Source organism: Bombus vosnesenskii, unplaced genomic scaffold (assembly GCF_011952255.1).
Source record: "Bombus vosnesenskii isolate JDL3184/JDL3185 unplaced genomic scaffold, Bvos_JDL3184-5_v1.1 scf7180000013605, whole genome shotgun sequence".
NCBI lineage: Eukaryota > Metazoa > Arthropoda > Insecta > Hymenoptera > Apidae > Bombus > Bombus vosnesenskii.
This window is the reverse complement of record NW_022883144.1, coordinates 608,056-623,851: the sequence shown is the minus strand read 5'-3', so window position 1 is coordinate 623,851 and position 15,796 is coordinate 608,056. Positions and strand designations below refer to the sequence as shown.

Here is a 15,796-nt window from a genome sequence, read left to right as displayed (position 1 = left end):
TCACAGTCAATATGACGGTATTATATGTATAACGTATTTTCCAACATTTGTTTTTAAGAAATTAAACTGTAAAGTTCAACAGTGATTTTTTAATTTCCTATTTATAGAACATTACGAACAGAAAATCCCTGAGAGAACGAAACGATCTATCCAAGGTAATAATTTTGTATAAATTGTGCAACACACAGATACACTTTTATATAAACATTTTATATAAACATTATTATCAGATTGTGGATTTTGGGGGAATTTAGGGATATTAAAACTACTTTGTAATATTTAGTGGATAAAACAAATATTTTCTGAGATTCTGTTTTTTTTTTTCTTTTAGTATTATTCGTGAAAACATAAATTTCTATAAACATACGCATCTAATAATACTTAATAGTTACTATAATGATACAACATGATATACACTGTAATATAATTATGACAGTAGTACATCTATTAAATGATAAATCATTATAATAAATATCATCGAATGGCTAATCTCCTTGAAAGTGCGAGCCGAAATAAAGCACGAAAGAACGGCAAGGAACGTAAACTGAAGAATATATATTTCCGTTCAGTCATTAATATGCTGTCATTAAATTTCCCGTCTTACATATCCGCGAACACGGCAATTACTTTCTTTTAAAACGCTGTCATTACATTCTAATAAAAACACAACGAACGAAAGGTATTTAATAAATTTGTGTGAAATGTACATTATTATATAATTATAATATAACAATGTCAAACCCTTGTTCCTTGATTCGGTAAATTGAAACTGTTCATAAATGCCAAATGGAACCAAGTAAATTGCGATTTTGTACGTACCAACACGTAATTGTCAATTAAAAGTTAGTCCCGTTACGTAATTGGAATTTCAATTAATTAAAGCTTTGAATATATACGTTTTAACTGATACAGTGTGATTGGACGAAACGTAATAAACGTTGCGATATTTGTAGAAATTCAGTAAGTACGTTTAAAAAAATAAAAAAAAATGTAAGGTACTTTTTAAAAATATCAAAATATTATATATATCTAATAAAGATTAATCGATACCGTTTATTACGAAACGATATTTCGCGCGTATCTTTCGAAAGTAGTGCAACTCAAACGAGTCTTTCGAAAAACCAAAAGAAAACTATTTGGTAGCTTACAAGATAATTATTTATGTAATAATCAAGAATTATTTTTGTAATTCTTTGAAATCCTGCTTCGACAGTTTCGTCGTCCTTGTAATACAGGACTGAATTATTTTAAACTGTGAACATTCTGAAACACCTGCCATACCACCTAATAAACGTGCGATTTATTTATAGTCTTATTTTTATTCATGAATCAGAAATAAATAAATTATTTCGTCAGCAATAAAACAAAATATTGTCGCTTACCTAGGTGTTCCTACGCTTCTTGAAATTGTTGTAAAAGCTATTCGTACGGTGTTCTCCAACTCTCAGCGCCATGAAAACGGCGAGATGGTAGCGACCGCTCGGATCATTTCCATAAGCTGGTACCATGGCAGAAGGGAAGGCAAGAAAGTGGTGGAAGTTGTCGAATATTACAACCTGGATGGAGAATGGTATCGGACTAGTCTGCTGTTGATCGTGGCACCGTGAACCACGATTCTGTTCCTCCCGCGCGTATCGTGAGCATAAACACGCCGAGGATCCTCGGTGTCGCAACCGAAGTGAAACTTGACTCCAAAGGATATTAAAGGGCTACGACCTTCCAGAGGTTAGTATTTAACTTCATTTCATATTCAAGCATTTTGAATGGAAGATCAATTATTATCGAGCGACAGAATGAAAGGGTGGGATTTTTGTTGGTATTAATTTTATCGACGCTCGACGGTTATGTATTTCTTGAGAAAATCAGCATTTTTTAGTTTATCCGACTTTGATACTATATTTGATATTGGTAAGGCTGTATTTAGTGTATAATTCGTGATATTTTGTTACAAGTTGATAACTTGAATATGAAGAAAAAGTATACGTATGCTTACAACGAAGGAAAGTTTGATAATGAAAAAATATACTTTTTACAACAGAAAAATACATCTTAATAGTCTTCTTGATCTTATTAAAATTATTGTTCTTAATACTAAATACAAGTAACAAATAAATGATGTATTATTAATACGTATTGAACATAAACTTCATTCACCGACAAAGTAAGCGTTAGTTTTAACATGTTATGGAATCATACCGCAAAAGAAATTTGGGTTGAATGAAACAATTAATTTGAATCTTCTCTAACGTATTCATTTATCCTATGTGAATCAGAACGAGTTATATTTGTTTTCTATAATAAATGTAATCTATAATAAATAATTGTTAATCTGTAAAGTGTCATGTCTTATATGCTCTACGTGTATTAGTTTGATACATTGCATTGATTTTAACTGATTCAGTTCTGTCATTTAATAGCTGATAATGTAGAGTTCTCATTTAAAATCTTAAAGGAATAATTTATGAAATTTTGCGAAGTGAGAATTAGGTGAAAAGTCGACGGCTGCGCTGATTGTCTGACAGGGGAAGGCGAACAAGTCTTTTTTTCTCTAAAACGTCGCAAGACGTTAATTATAATCGCAAGTTCCGTTCTTTCACATTTTTCATTAAACAATGCCCTACCGGCGAAACGAAGTCGCGTGCGTTGCGTAACGTTGAAAAGAACGACAAGACAAGATAATCAGGAGGAATGTATACCTATATCTGAAGTTTGAATCTAATTATACATACGTTATGTGAAACATCTGCCTCTAACGAAGAATAAAATCAAGACGAAATTACGTAGGTACATCGAATTGAGTAAATCGAACGAGCAACTTTCGAAGATTATTCTTATTCTGAGAGTGAATTGCATTGTCTACTAATTTAGAATCTTTTCTTTCAATATACTTTGATATTTGATTTTTATTCTTTGATATTTTGACATTATGATATTTTCATCTATTTTTTGATCTCTTGATATTTGATACACCAATATACATTGAAAATTAAAAATTAAATTAAAAATCCTTCTAAAAAGATAAAAGCACGATAATGTAACCACAATCGTCGTTGAAATTCAAGGTTGAAATTTTGGAAAGTATTTCATAATTTTAATTAAAGATCTTGCTCCTTTCGCTGAACAATCTTCATGTGTTGTTTTCATGCATTACAAAATATTTGACATTTTGGATACTAAAGATTTTCTGTGAACAACATGCGTTGTACAATGCTGACCTAACTCACAGTAAACAGAGTCGTTAAAAGACACCGCTTCTTCTGTTTCCAAGCAGCACAATCGAGTGGGAAAATACACGATTCACTGGTTGTCAATTTTTCAAACGCGAGACAGGCATTACAAGTAACCTGTTAACCTGGAAAAGACGAGTTAACTCGTCGTTCCAATTACCACTATTTCTAATCCGTTGTAACTAGAATCTGCAATTTTTTAAATGCATAATAATATAACAATATGTCTGAATCACATTTGCAAGAATTGATAGAAACTAAGTTCGGTTTCATTAATTTTGCACCACAGGTTCAGAAGCAATTTTTGATCGAAGAATAACCTATAGTAGTTAAGCTTGCGCGATTTTAACGCGTTAAATTATCAAATAAGCCGATAATTGAACTGACAGATTCATATTACGCGTGGTATCTTTTAACTAAAATCAGAGAAGCGACGTTAAATTTGCGAATACATCATAAATAATGCATGTAGTTTCGACATACTATGTAGAAAGTAAAGCAGATTGTATCGGTTTATTCTTTCTTTCGTTTTATTGAATCAATTGATCCTTGAAAACGTAGGTTTGTAGAAGATATTCACAGAAAAATATACTTTAAGAAAGATATATTGAATTAATAAGAGAATTTCATGGGCAGACTCTCTATTTTACAAAAATTTCAACTTTCAAATGTGAAATATCGACTTTATTTTGAACTGAATTCCATTACAGTATTCGTTACACTACTTAGTGTGTAAAACACCACTATCACTATTTAAAATAAAAAATAAAATATAACTATTAAGGAACTATTAAGGAAATTAAGTAAAATATCACTATTTAGGAACCATTCCTTTTTAATAAAAACATGAATTTGCATGAAATATGCATTGTCTATTAATAATGGGAAATTTGAAAAATTGGCTAAAATTCTAGCTCAAACCTCAAGTAAATACAAATTTGCCTTCGTTGAATTGAAATCATATGCATACGACGAGAGTATAAATTGACATCATAAAAAAAAATTTAATAGTATTTATATTTATTTAACATTGCAGAAAGTTATATACACGTGTAAAGCTTATAGCGGATAATCTGTCGAAATCAAAAGTTAGAATAAGTTTTTCTTCGTGCGTGCATCTCGCAATAATGCTATTACAGTATTATCGACTTGCGTCGCGAATATACCTTGGCATTAAGAATCATAGAATCATTCTACCTTTCCCTTGAAATATTCTCACTAAGTTCGTCGTACTGTTTGTCTAACATTCTCTCTGACCGTGTATATAAAAATAACGGTTCGCTTCTTTACTTTTTTTCTTTCGTTTCTTTGACAGCACGCATTAACGAATCACGCACGATATTTTATTATAGATGAGAAAAAATATAACGGTTGATTTTTATAATTGATCAAAGTTCGACGCTGGGATATTTAGGATTGGAAACGTGTTATGGGATATCATTATTCATGAATATGTATGAACTTGTTATTGTTCATGATACTTCTGTACGCGGTATTTCTCGTAACTGGATCTTGATTATAGTTTTGTCCTAAGTGGCAAGGAAAGAAAAAAGAGCCGAGAGAGAGAAGTTTCTCATGAGCCAACGAGGTCTAACATTATGTGACACGATTGTTCTGCAAACACAGTCACAGATTGTTCGCAGCCTTTTACATACTTCTTTATGGGCTACTGGAATATTAATCTTCTCCAGTTCAGATACTTATCGTGATAAAAACCGTGCTAAGTACTTAGCATAGTGTACTATGCTATGTTATACTTTCTTACATTATTAGTTAACAATAAGTATCTTTTTCGCTTCCTATCGATACAATGTCGAATGTATATTAAAATGTTTCAATGTTACTTTCAACAATTCACGAAAATATCTGATAATATAACACTGCAATATTGATCGTATATACGAGTTTTTAGCACAGAACGAGTGTTCTAGTTGAATCGAAAATGTATTTGGGTTTGCGTCGGTCGAGAACCTGAAATTGAAATTATAATTTCCAGCTTTGGAAACGAGTTTAAAATATGAAATGGAGATTACTAACTTAAATTAAGAAAAATAAATTTCGTATCAAAGATTTGAAAAAAAAGGATGATAATTATTAAATCGATGATCATTCTTATACGTTGTATGTTAAAAATTATAAAGAAATGGATCTGAGAAATAAAATGACGACTAAGACTTGAGAAATCATATTCATCCTATAAATTACATCAGCGATAAAAATCTCAGCCGCTCATACTAGTCATATCCTCCGTGAAACGAGCTTAGCTCTAACCTTTTTTGTACGAACAATTTTCCACAATTCATTGGAACATCCGATATCCGGCGACCATAGCGGCATAAAGTGAAGTATAAATCTTGAAACGTACGATTAGAGAAGTGGAAGTAATGGAGACTTTTTCTCAGTAAACGTAAAAGACGTACTCTTGTTTAATAGGCATGCTAAAAATTGCCCCTAACAGCTCGTTGCTCCAGCGTTACGTAAAGCGGCTTGTTAAGAAAACTTTATATGAATTATTGCGAATTTTAAGGTTGAAACACCTGGCTAAATCTCGTTGCACAATCTTCTCTTCTGACGTTTTTATCATACAACTCTTGTCGCATATATGAATTTAATATATTCTAGTATTTCATCAAAACATTTCATTGTTATTCTTATGTTATTGTTTTTTTCATTTTATATCGGAGATTATAGTTTGTATGTGTAAGAAGTATTATTCTGAGTAGCAAGATTCTGAGATACCTTAAAATAAAAGTTCTAAATTTCATCCTGCAAGTCATAATTACATATAAAATTCCACCTAATTGAGAATTATTCAGACTACTTAACGTCAGCTGTTACTCGAGAGTGAAATTATGAAAATATTCATAACGTCTGCGGTACTCCAGAATTCCGGAACAACCGTTAAATGTTAATCGGTATTCGTCTTCTGACAGTTATTATCTACGCTTAATGTTTAAAAATGTTCTCTTATTACACACCAATTCAAGACATACTGTATGTCATTAATTTCTATCTCTCAAACATTTGATTTAATTTATCATTTAATTCCCCCGAATTTCATAATACATACATATGATTTTGCAATCACATCCTGCGCTAATTACTGCATCAAATAATTAGAAATTTATTGATATTAATTAGAAATAAATTGCGGATGTACGTACGTGTTTATGCAACTTCGTATTTTATGTACAGGAACGAATAGGAAAATGGAATTTAACTGTAGATTTGTTTCATTTATTAAATATTATAACGAATACTTTATTTTGAATATTCATTTTTCACATTTTTACATCTTTTTTTCAACAAGTGCGTAAACATCCGCAATTTCATTGTGAGACTGACATTGTGAGACGTTTTTCATTACGTCATTAAGGATCGATTCTCCTTTTTCACAGACGTTAAAGATACGTAGTGTTAAAGCAATAAAATTCTACGGAAGCAGTAATAGAAGCTCGATAGAACTGCTAGAAATAAATAGTCTTGGTATTGCATAAATTTTGATTGACGTACGCGCTATTTGAGCGGCCAGGCGTTATGACGAAGTGTAAAACGTTACAAGGCTCGAATAGTTACGAGTTGGACGAAGAGATTTCGATTGCGTGACAGTCGTATATGTGAGCAATAATTACCGGTAAAACGCAGCACGAGATCAAACGAAATATTACACGCGATGTATTTAAAATGCGGTGAACGTCAATTTCCAATTGTTTGCTTTAGCCAAACAACGACGAGAAACTTATTTTATTTTCGAATTTTCATAAATTTCGTTTATAAAGAAATTTTTGTATAATTTAGTTAAAAACAGTTGGAAACTTGAATGTTGGCATACCAGTTTTTATTGCTGTCTCCTTTAGTCTGTAATTTTACAAAATTTCTTCAATGTTATTATTTTGTAAAAAGATCAAGGTTGTACCTAGATAATTACAGATATTAAAAATTTCTGTCCGGTTAGCTAATGAAGCTGTCTGACGAAATTGTAGGTTGAACTTTTTACTCGTTCATTTCGTCGCAGCGAAAGTGTCGTTGAGAAATCAACTTGGAATCATTTAATTAATCGCGAGCGAATGACTTAATATCGGCCATTCATAAATTTCACTGTAAGAATTTTTAGAAGGAAACGCTTTTTATCCTTCGATAAATTACTCTTGGAAAACTTCATTTCGGCTGTTCGTTTTCATCATGGAAAATTTACGGAACGTATAACCTTGGAGCAAAAATATTCTTTGTCTCATTACTATATCCAAGCGATTCGCTATTGAATATCTATAAGTTAAAAAGCTGACTATCATTCTTTTACTCATAGTAATTAGATTTCGATTTTTATTCAAATATGTCCTGTCCTCTTTTCTAGAAAGATATTTCGAGACTTACCATAAAGACGTGAAAAATGCTATTTTTTATTATCTCATATGTTCACAGTAAAAGTCGTTGATGTGATATATTTAGAGTTGAATTTTAAATGGATTCTGCGTTTGAGAAACGAAAACTCTTATTTGATATGCCGAATTTCATGAAATTTGCGAATGTTCCCTATTGAGCCCTAGTATGCTATCAAATTTTACTTAAAGATCAAAGAATAGTGTTTCAAACCAGATACGATACGACTCTTCCTCTCAAAGAACGTAAACTCTTCGTAGAAGTTGGAAATAAGTAAGTTTAACGAAGTCACGTACGGATAGGGAACATATATCATCGTATTCTCTCCAATAAATCTGTAACTTTTTCCGAACGAAGTGTTCGCGTTTGTTAAATGGCCAAATAGAACGTATCCTCCACATTTGGTGAAATTTATCCTCGAATAAAGTGAAATACGACTCGAAAGACGAGGCGACATTCGTGACGCTACCTAATTGTAAAATTGCATAGTACGTATACTATGTAAATTTAGTATTATAAGGTGTTCTAGTTCGAACTTTGAAAGTATGCACAGAGTAAGAATAAAATGAATCTTTAGGGGCTTATAATTTTGACCGAGTGAACGGAAGTAAAATAAACGAAAGTTAAATGGAAAATTAAAGAGATACATAATATAGCGTCCTAAAATCAATCTTTTCGATATAAGATCTATTTATAATCATTCAATAGGTATCATAACCGAATCTCTTTATAATACATTAAATGGGGATATTTTCATTCTGCGGGAATATTTTATGGATGGGAAAAAAGAGATTTAAAGCTTTTAGCTGTACAGAGCGGAAATTCAATATTTCTAAAAATCCTCATTCAATAATTAACGAAATGGAGGAATTTTAAGCTTTTAACAGTAGAACGAAAGTTCAATATTTTCAAAAATTCTCATTTAGTGTTAATACAATTTTAATTAAATTTCCTTTCTCATTCGTATGTCGAGTATGTCTTATTCGTGTACATTCGTCTTTCACATAATTTTAATCAAATGTTATAAACTTTTTACGAATTATCAAAGAATAGATTTTATTCAAATGTAAAGAAATATAGAAAAATTTTTAATTTTATTCCTTCTTTCAAGACTCATATACGCCTCGTACATTTGTAGTAACGTAATGGCAGCAGTTACTTTTTAATGATAGAAAATTATAGGATTGTGTAGAAAATAAAGCTTCGCAACGATCGACAACAAATCGGTGTAAAATATTTTGGCGGAATTGACGTTATTCAAGCAAAGAAACAGGATGATTATTTAATACCGTTTTATAAGTATTACGACACGCGTGCAGGCACGCATAACTTGCAGACAGGGTAATTTTTTCTTTTCTGTCAGAAAAATCACCGAAGAAAGTGTGGGAGGCTTCCTCGTTTCCGTTACCACGATTCCACACATTTATGCGATGTAAATTATAACAGATGCTGATACAAGTCTATTTCTCGACGATCAGGCAAGCATGAATGGACTTTCCGCCGGGAGAACAACAGATTCGGGTCTCGAAATTTCTTATGTAATTGCGAAGAAAGTGTCTCATTACTGAAAATGAATTTCAACTTCTCGTTCTTACAATTCGATTTTTATTTTATACGTCGCTAACAACTTTGATAAAATGCTTCCCAGAATTTTTTTATTTCCCATGCTATACGTAACCGAGTGAACCTAACTTTAATAGCAGCTTGTATTCTGTATTTAAAATATATTGTTAGATTGCAGGTATTTATGAAAATTCATATTTGTACGAATATAATTTAAAAAATGGAATTTCAACAAATAATTGCTTTTTCTATTAAATATTATAAAGAATTCTATACTTTGGATATTTCATATATTTTTGCATATTATGTGTATTTCATGCGTTCTTCGATCTCAAAGTTTTCCAGAAATCCATAAAAAGCCGAACTCTATATAAGACAAATCCAGCCAACTGGTAATTCTGCGCTGAAGATGCGTTTGACGCGTTCCAATACGAGACATTCTCAGTCGAGGATATTGAATTCTCTCTCGTCCAAGCTTTCGACACGTGTACGTCCCGATCGAGAAACGTCGCTATGCAATTAGTCTGTTGTACGTTGTAAGTCTGACAGGGTGTCGAAGCAAAAAGCCAGGAAAACTAGCAAAAAAAAAGAAGCTGCAGAACTGCGTGACTTTCGTAACCGACGTGGTTCTCGGTCAGTGAACGTAACGGTGTTGAAGGTGTGTACACACGATCAAGCACGTTCACGCTGACAGTGTCCTTTCATACTGCAAGTAGCGATGCGCGCTGAAACATTTGGAATCGTATCAAACATTTATACGTGACATGGAGTTTCATGAACATGATTCGATATTTGAAACTTTCGAAGGTCTTGGCAAATCTTGAATCTTGAATCTTGAGTCCTGACTTTTGAACGTTTAAAGTTTTTCGGAGTTTTAAAGGATTTTGACTCTTTAAAATTTCGTTAAGTATCGAAAGTCACGAAAAACTTCGTAGGTTTCAAAGTCACAAGAATTTGATGGGTAGATGTCAAGGCTTTGAATTTCAGGACTTTCAACATTTTCAAAATTTTGAAGATACACCAGTAATGTTGAACAATTCTAATTCGAGATCGAAACCTTATACGTTCAAAACGTATACAAACTCAAGATTCAACACGTATCAGGACTCAGGAATCTTAAATATCGAAAGTGGCTCGAGTTCTTATAATATTGAAAAACTTGGAATACCATTTCGGAATTGGAATTTGAACAAAATTGGAATAATCAACTGTAAAATTCTCTTGTCTAACTTAATTAAGAGAACAGACAAGGTAACGATGCGAAGAATTTCTTTAATGATTCGCATTATCATATGTGATTCATAGATTCGAGAAAAGAAGGAAAAAAGTGATACGCAATCGTGATTTATTCGACCAATTATCGATCAGTGGATGAAAATCAATTGGAGAGATCGAGCATCTGTCGTCGATTGGTGACATCGATCGAAATAAGAATTTGTAACTGCTGTTGACATACGTCGTAAAGATTATTACATTATGCAACTAAATTCTATGATTTTCTCGTTCCTTGTAACGAATGGAGTTTTAGATGTGAGAGGAAACTCGTTTTAACTGATGGTTAAGTAATGAATTTTATGTGTATCGTTGACTTCTGGCTATTGGTGAAATTTAATAGTAGATTCGATAGAGATTGATGAATAGAAATTTTGTTATCGATAATGTTTTCGTCTTTAAGCTTTCCAGGAAATGAATTTTAATTAGTGCTTTAGTAGGTATTTTAGTATAGCTATTTTTATATTAATAGTTACCTAGAAAGGTTATTTTTACTAAATGCTGTTTCATAAAGTAGTTCATAACTACTTGTCTTGCAATGTTCTTAGTAGCTACTTAACTGAGCGTTAACTATTAATTTTTATACTACGGTAGCAGACACGAAATATTAAAACGTTATACGTAACTTATTAAGATAATTCTGCGAGAGACTGCCAGCATTTCTCGGAGATAATAGATCATAGCATTGTTCCTTGCATTGTTCAATATTGTTTAAATACCTTTGCTAAGCAAACAGGAATGAGAGCTTAGCTCACTTGTTATTTTCCGAGATTTTCCAATGATTCCAGATTAATGCAATAGAACTCCATTTACATAAGTTTTATTTATTCGAATGAAATTTTAATTAGTGCTAGATTAAGTGAACTTTCGATTGTTGAGTCTATTTATCTAAACGTGAACTTATCATATGAATGGAAGATAATAGATGGTAGGGGAGAATGAACGTACTTCTATTGTATGAACTCTAGTTATATAAACTATTTGTCCTCCGACAAGTTCATATAAAACGAGTTTTAGTGTACATCGTATTTTGCCTTCGTAATTGTCATAAAAATTAAACATTCATAGTTTCTTGTAATCTAACTTTTACCATATATTAAGAAGAATATAGGTATAGAACGTTCCTCTGCCAAAATAAGTGGCCTTCAACATACGACGCGAAAATAGGAAGATGCTAAGCGCTTCTTCCATATATTTACGGGAATTAGCCCGCGTTTTAAATCGGGACGCAGGCTATTTCAATGGAAACTAAATCGTCTGAAATGTCATGAAACATACATATGTAAACCTGGAAAGGTAGTCGGTCTAATTATTCGTCTCAGCAGGAGAGCCGGATAATAACAATTGCGTGGAATGCTGGGAAAACTATTACATAACTAACGATAAGTCGGAAATTAACTGCCGCTTAATTTAAAACAGAATAAGAAATAATATTTACAGGCATGATCAAGTAGATAACAATCGTTTTACAATGAAAAACGTATCTCAAAAATTCAACAACATTTTATCTATTATCGCAAATCTTATTACAAAAATAATCGGCTAATCAATAGTCATCGCCTGTGAATATTATCGAACAATTTCTCACAATAGCTATTGCACTTTACGATACTCAGCCACTTTCTATCGCATTCGCAACCACCGGTCGCTCTACTATAAACTCCAATCCCATCTCCAAAGATTACCGTAACACATTGCAACGCAACTCGCGTAATACCAACGACAAAAAGACCAACAAACGATTGCAAATTCCCCGCAACATCGAACTCCTCGATCTCGTTCACTTCGCTTCATCGATCATCCGTTGAAAGAAAACCAAGCCAGATGGTAAAATCTCTTTCTCGAGAAGACGCATAGAGGAACAATAAGAACCGCGCAATGTTTTTGTTTCACGTGTATCTACATCTACAGAGCAATAATTACGGTTCACAACGGTAGGAGAGGAACGTTGGGTGCCGGAATGCCGAGCGAGAATGAGCGAGAATGAGGAGCGTAGGAAGAGGAAACGCGACGTGAAAAGCATATTATGGCACCGTTGTAGGAGTTGTAGGACACAGGGCCAAAGGACTTTTCACGATTATAAAACATGACTCGGTACTTTTATTGAGAAATCGTTCACTCTATCGCTACGATTTAGAAAATAAGTAAGAAAAGAACTTCTTAAGCTTGAAGGTGTATTATCGCGAATTATGAGCCAAACAAAAATTTCAATGTATGGTCTATCTATTATCATTATCATGAATTTTTATGCAACTTAATTTCTTTGTAAATATAATGAAAAAAATCCAAGTTCAATAAAAAATTGTTCCACCTAACAGGTATTACAAAAAGCGTTGCACTTTGGATATTTTATATATTTTTTCATATTATGTGGACTCTGTGAAATTTTGCATTTTCAAATTTCCTACAAGTGTATAAAAATGCGCGGTCCAATAACACGTGATGAACAGTTTCATTTATTTAATTATTTATTAAAATCATAAGAAGAAAGCTTTTTATTCAATTGGTTCATAGTGATATATGAAAAGCATCATGGTAACTGAAGCATACAGGAAAAAACTTGTCTTTAATTACAAGATACAGACCAGATAAGAGATTCTTCTCAACTCATAAAAAGACCATCGTCGTTAGTTCAAGCAGTAGCATTTAAAACACTTTAGTGGAAACTACTTCGCTATCGTATTTTAACGTAATATCGGCTAACATCTAAACAAATAGTTAAAGTTCATTGTTATGTGGCGATTCGTATTTACATAAGCAAAGTGAATATTTTTTACAATAATGTATATTGAAAATTATTTAATTAGTTAACACAAATGATATCATCTCTAAAGCATTCCGTGAATAATACCATGTTGCGAAATACCTTAGATATTTTACATCAGAAATTTTCATTTAATTAATTTTATACTAGAAATTGCCCATAGAGAAGGATTAAGAACAGAACGCGAGGAAAATAGGAGGATCGACGCATCGATCGCGATTGCGCGTCTACGTGACTCGATTTCCGCGTCGTAGAAGCGTCCTATAGTCGTCGAAACGCCGTAAATTGTTTAATCGAGGATAATTGAATAGAAAGTCGAAGGTAGTTCAAAGAGCTTGAAGAGTTTAAACAAGTGAAGAGGTCTGAAACGACACGATCGTGAAGAGATTTTTAATTCGGACAAATTGACAAAGACGAAAACGGATTCCAACATAGCTCACAGAAAAAGGAACAGAGATTCTACGTTGATGAAACATTTTTGGCTTCTCACAGTGGATTTAAACGCTACTTTCTTTTTCTTCTTAAATACTTTCTTCCGCGACAACAATTTAAAAATCCACATATTACGTCCAATCAAACGAAAGTACCAACGAACCCATATCTCTCGTGTTGCTAAGAGTACACAAATTAGAGTAAGAGTACAGCATAGACTCGATTATCCAGTTTGATGAGCCTAGAACTATAGCCTTGACAAAGCTTTGCAGCGAATGGTAAAATAGGTACTGCAATTTTTGCATTTATTCATATCGATGATTGCGAATTCGTCTAGCGTCCTCAAAACTCGATACGCGAGTATCGCGATGCGCGAAATGAATCCAATTTCTGTTGAAATTGAACAATCTCGACATGGGTGTCACGGTAGGCTAGCTCGTATTTTAACGTGCGTTTTCGTAACGTATTTTCGTTTATGATTGAAAATTACTTATCGATGTAAAACTCGTTTCAATAATGGATTTAAATCTTTTATTGCACTACGATTCTGCGGAAGAAAATATATAAAATGTATATATGAATTAATTATATGCATTAGTTACACTTTTAATAGGGATTTTCTTTTAATCTCCAATACTTAAGTTTCTTTAACAGTTTTAACAGTATAACTACGTCCCATAATATAATAAGAATATAACTGTATTCTAACATAATTTTCAATATTTGTTTCTAACAATTTTAGTATTTTTTCAATTCTGTGCGTTCAACGTTTTATATAAGACGAGTATTCAAAATGGACAGATAATCTCGCACAAAAGAGAAGAAGCTAGAAAGTTGGATGATTAGTAGACTGTCACCTTTGTTACAACGAAATTTCTCTTTTTTATAGCGAATTTTTATCGAAGAGTAGGGCTGGGAACAAGGCATCAAAGTAGAAAGTCTAACGTTTCCTTCTTCCTTCACCCTTTGAGCGAACGAAAGTGCAACTTTGTTCGGTTGATTGTAAAATTAGCTGTTTCACTATTCCAATCAATACTTGAAAGGCTTACATTTCTCTATTTAACTCACAGATAATTAAAATGTCATTCATTTAAATTCCCGATGGCAACGGATATTTCCATTACTGAAACTTTTGCTTACTTCACGCAACGATAGATTTATTTATCAATTCTTCGTTTCTTGTAGATGCTAACTAAAGAATATAAAATTACATATGAAATTTTTCATTGATGATGAGATTGATAAAAAATAATAAAGATTAGATGCAAAAGAAAATTACTAAGAATACTGAAATAAAGAACATTATATCTTTTTAAATTTACCATCTCAGGTTTGGTAAAAAATCAATAAACGTTCCAGATGAGCTGTAACTGTCCATTAACGCCTTCAACCGGGCCGACTTTAGCATCAACATGCGGTGGTTCGTCCTTCATGTTGTTCATGGGCCTTCTAGAAGTATTCCTTCGTAGCCAGTGCGACCTCGAGGATCCATGCAACAGGCCGCTACCACCCCCTACTGTTAACTCCAGGTAAAATAAAACAAATTATAAAAAGAGCCCCGAAATTTTGAAGCTTAACTATCGCGAATTATGAGAACGAGTTATAAAAAAGATTTTAATATACAAAAAAGAGAAAACATTTTTAGTTGTTTAATCCTTTATTATAACAGCTTAACCAACAATTCCACAGAAAAGACTGATAAAAGCCGTCATAAATAATAGAACGTTTTTCAAAGAGCAATAAGAAAGGTGGTACCTAACGGAGGAGATAATGAACTTATAATTTGTTAAAAATGATCCTTAACTCTTATAACGAGATTGCGTATTTCTATGCAAATTCATATTTTGGAGAATACAATTTAGAAACTAGAACATCGATAGAAGATCGTTTTACCTATTAAGTATTACAAAAAGCATTATACTTTGGATACTTTACTAGTTTGAATTTTATCATATTATCGGCGTTCTGTATAATTTTACCTTTTCTTGTCGCAATACACAATACGCTAGTATAAGGCTTCTAACAATATTAAAGTTCTCCAAACAATGCCTTTGACTAATACACACATATATCCTATCAAATCCAATTCGTGGAAGCGTGAAAACATATTTCAACGTACTCTGATCACTGTAACCCACATTTGGAATAAAACTCGTTT

The 15,796-nt window shown here is 32.4% G+C and overlaps 1 protein-coding gene across 2 annotated transcripts in view; it reads left to right on the top strand.

The window, feature by feature from the left end:
* Positions 1-1,574: 1,574 nt before the first annotated feature.
* LOC117238744 (glucose dehydrogenase [FAD, quinone]) overlaps positions 1,575-15,796 on the top strand; it is a 34,248-nt gene continuing 20,026 nt past the window's right edge. Inside the window, exons 1-2 of one of the 2 annotated variants that reach the window (XM_033503899.1) lie at positions 1,575-1,725; positions 14,998-15,167. In XM_033503899.1, the coding sequence (XP_033359790.1) occupies positions 14,998-15,167 (170 nt within the window). In that variant the 5' untranslated portion in view covers positions 1,575-1,725. Of the gene's footprint in view, positions 1,726-13,114; positions 13,205-14,997; positions 15,168-15,796 lie in introns of those variants that run through there. The other variant, XM_033503900.1, reaches the window with a different exon arrangement.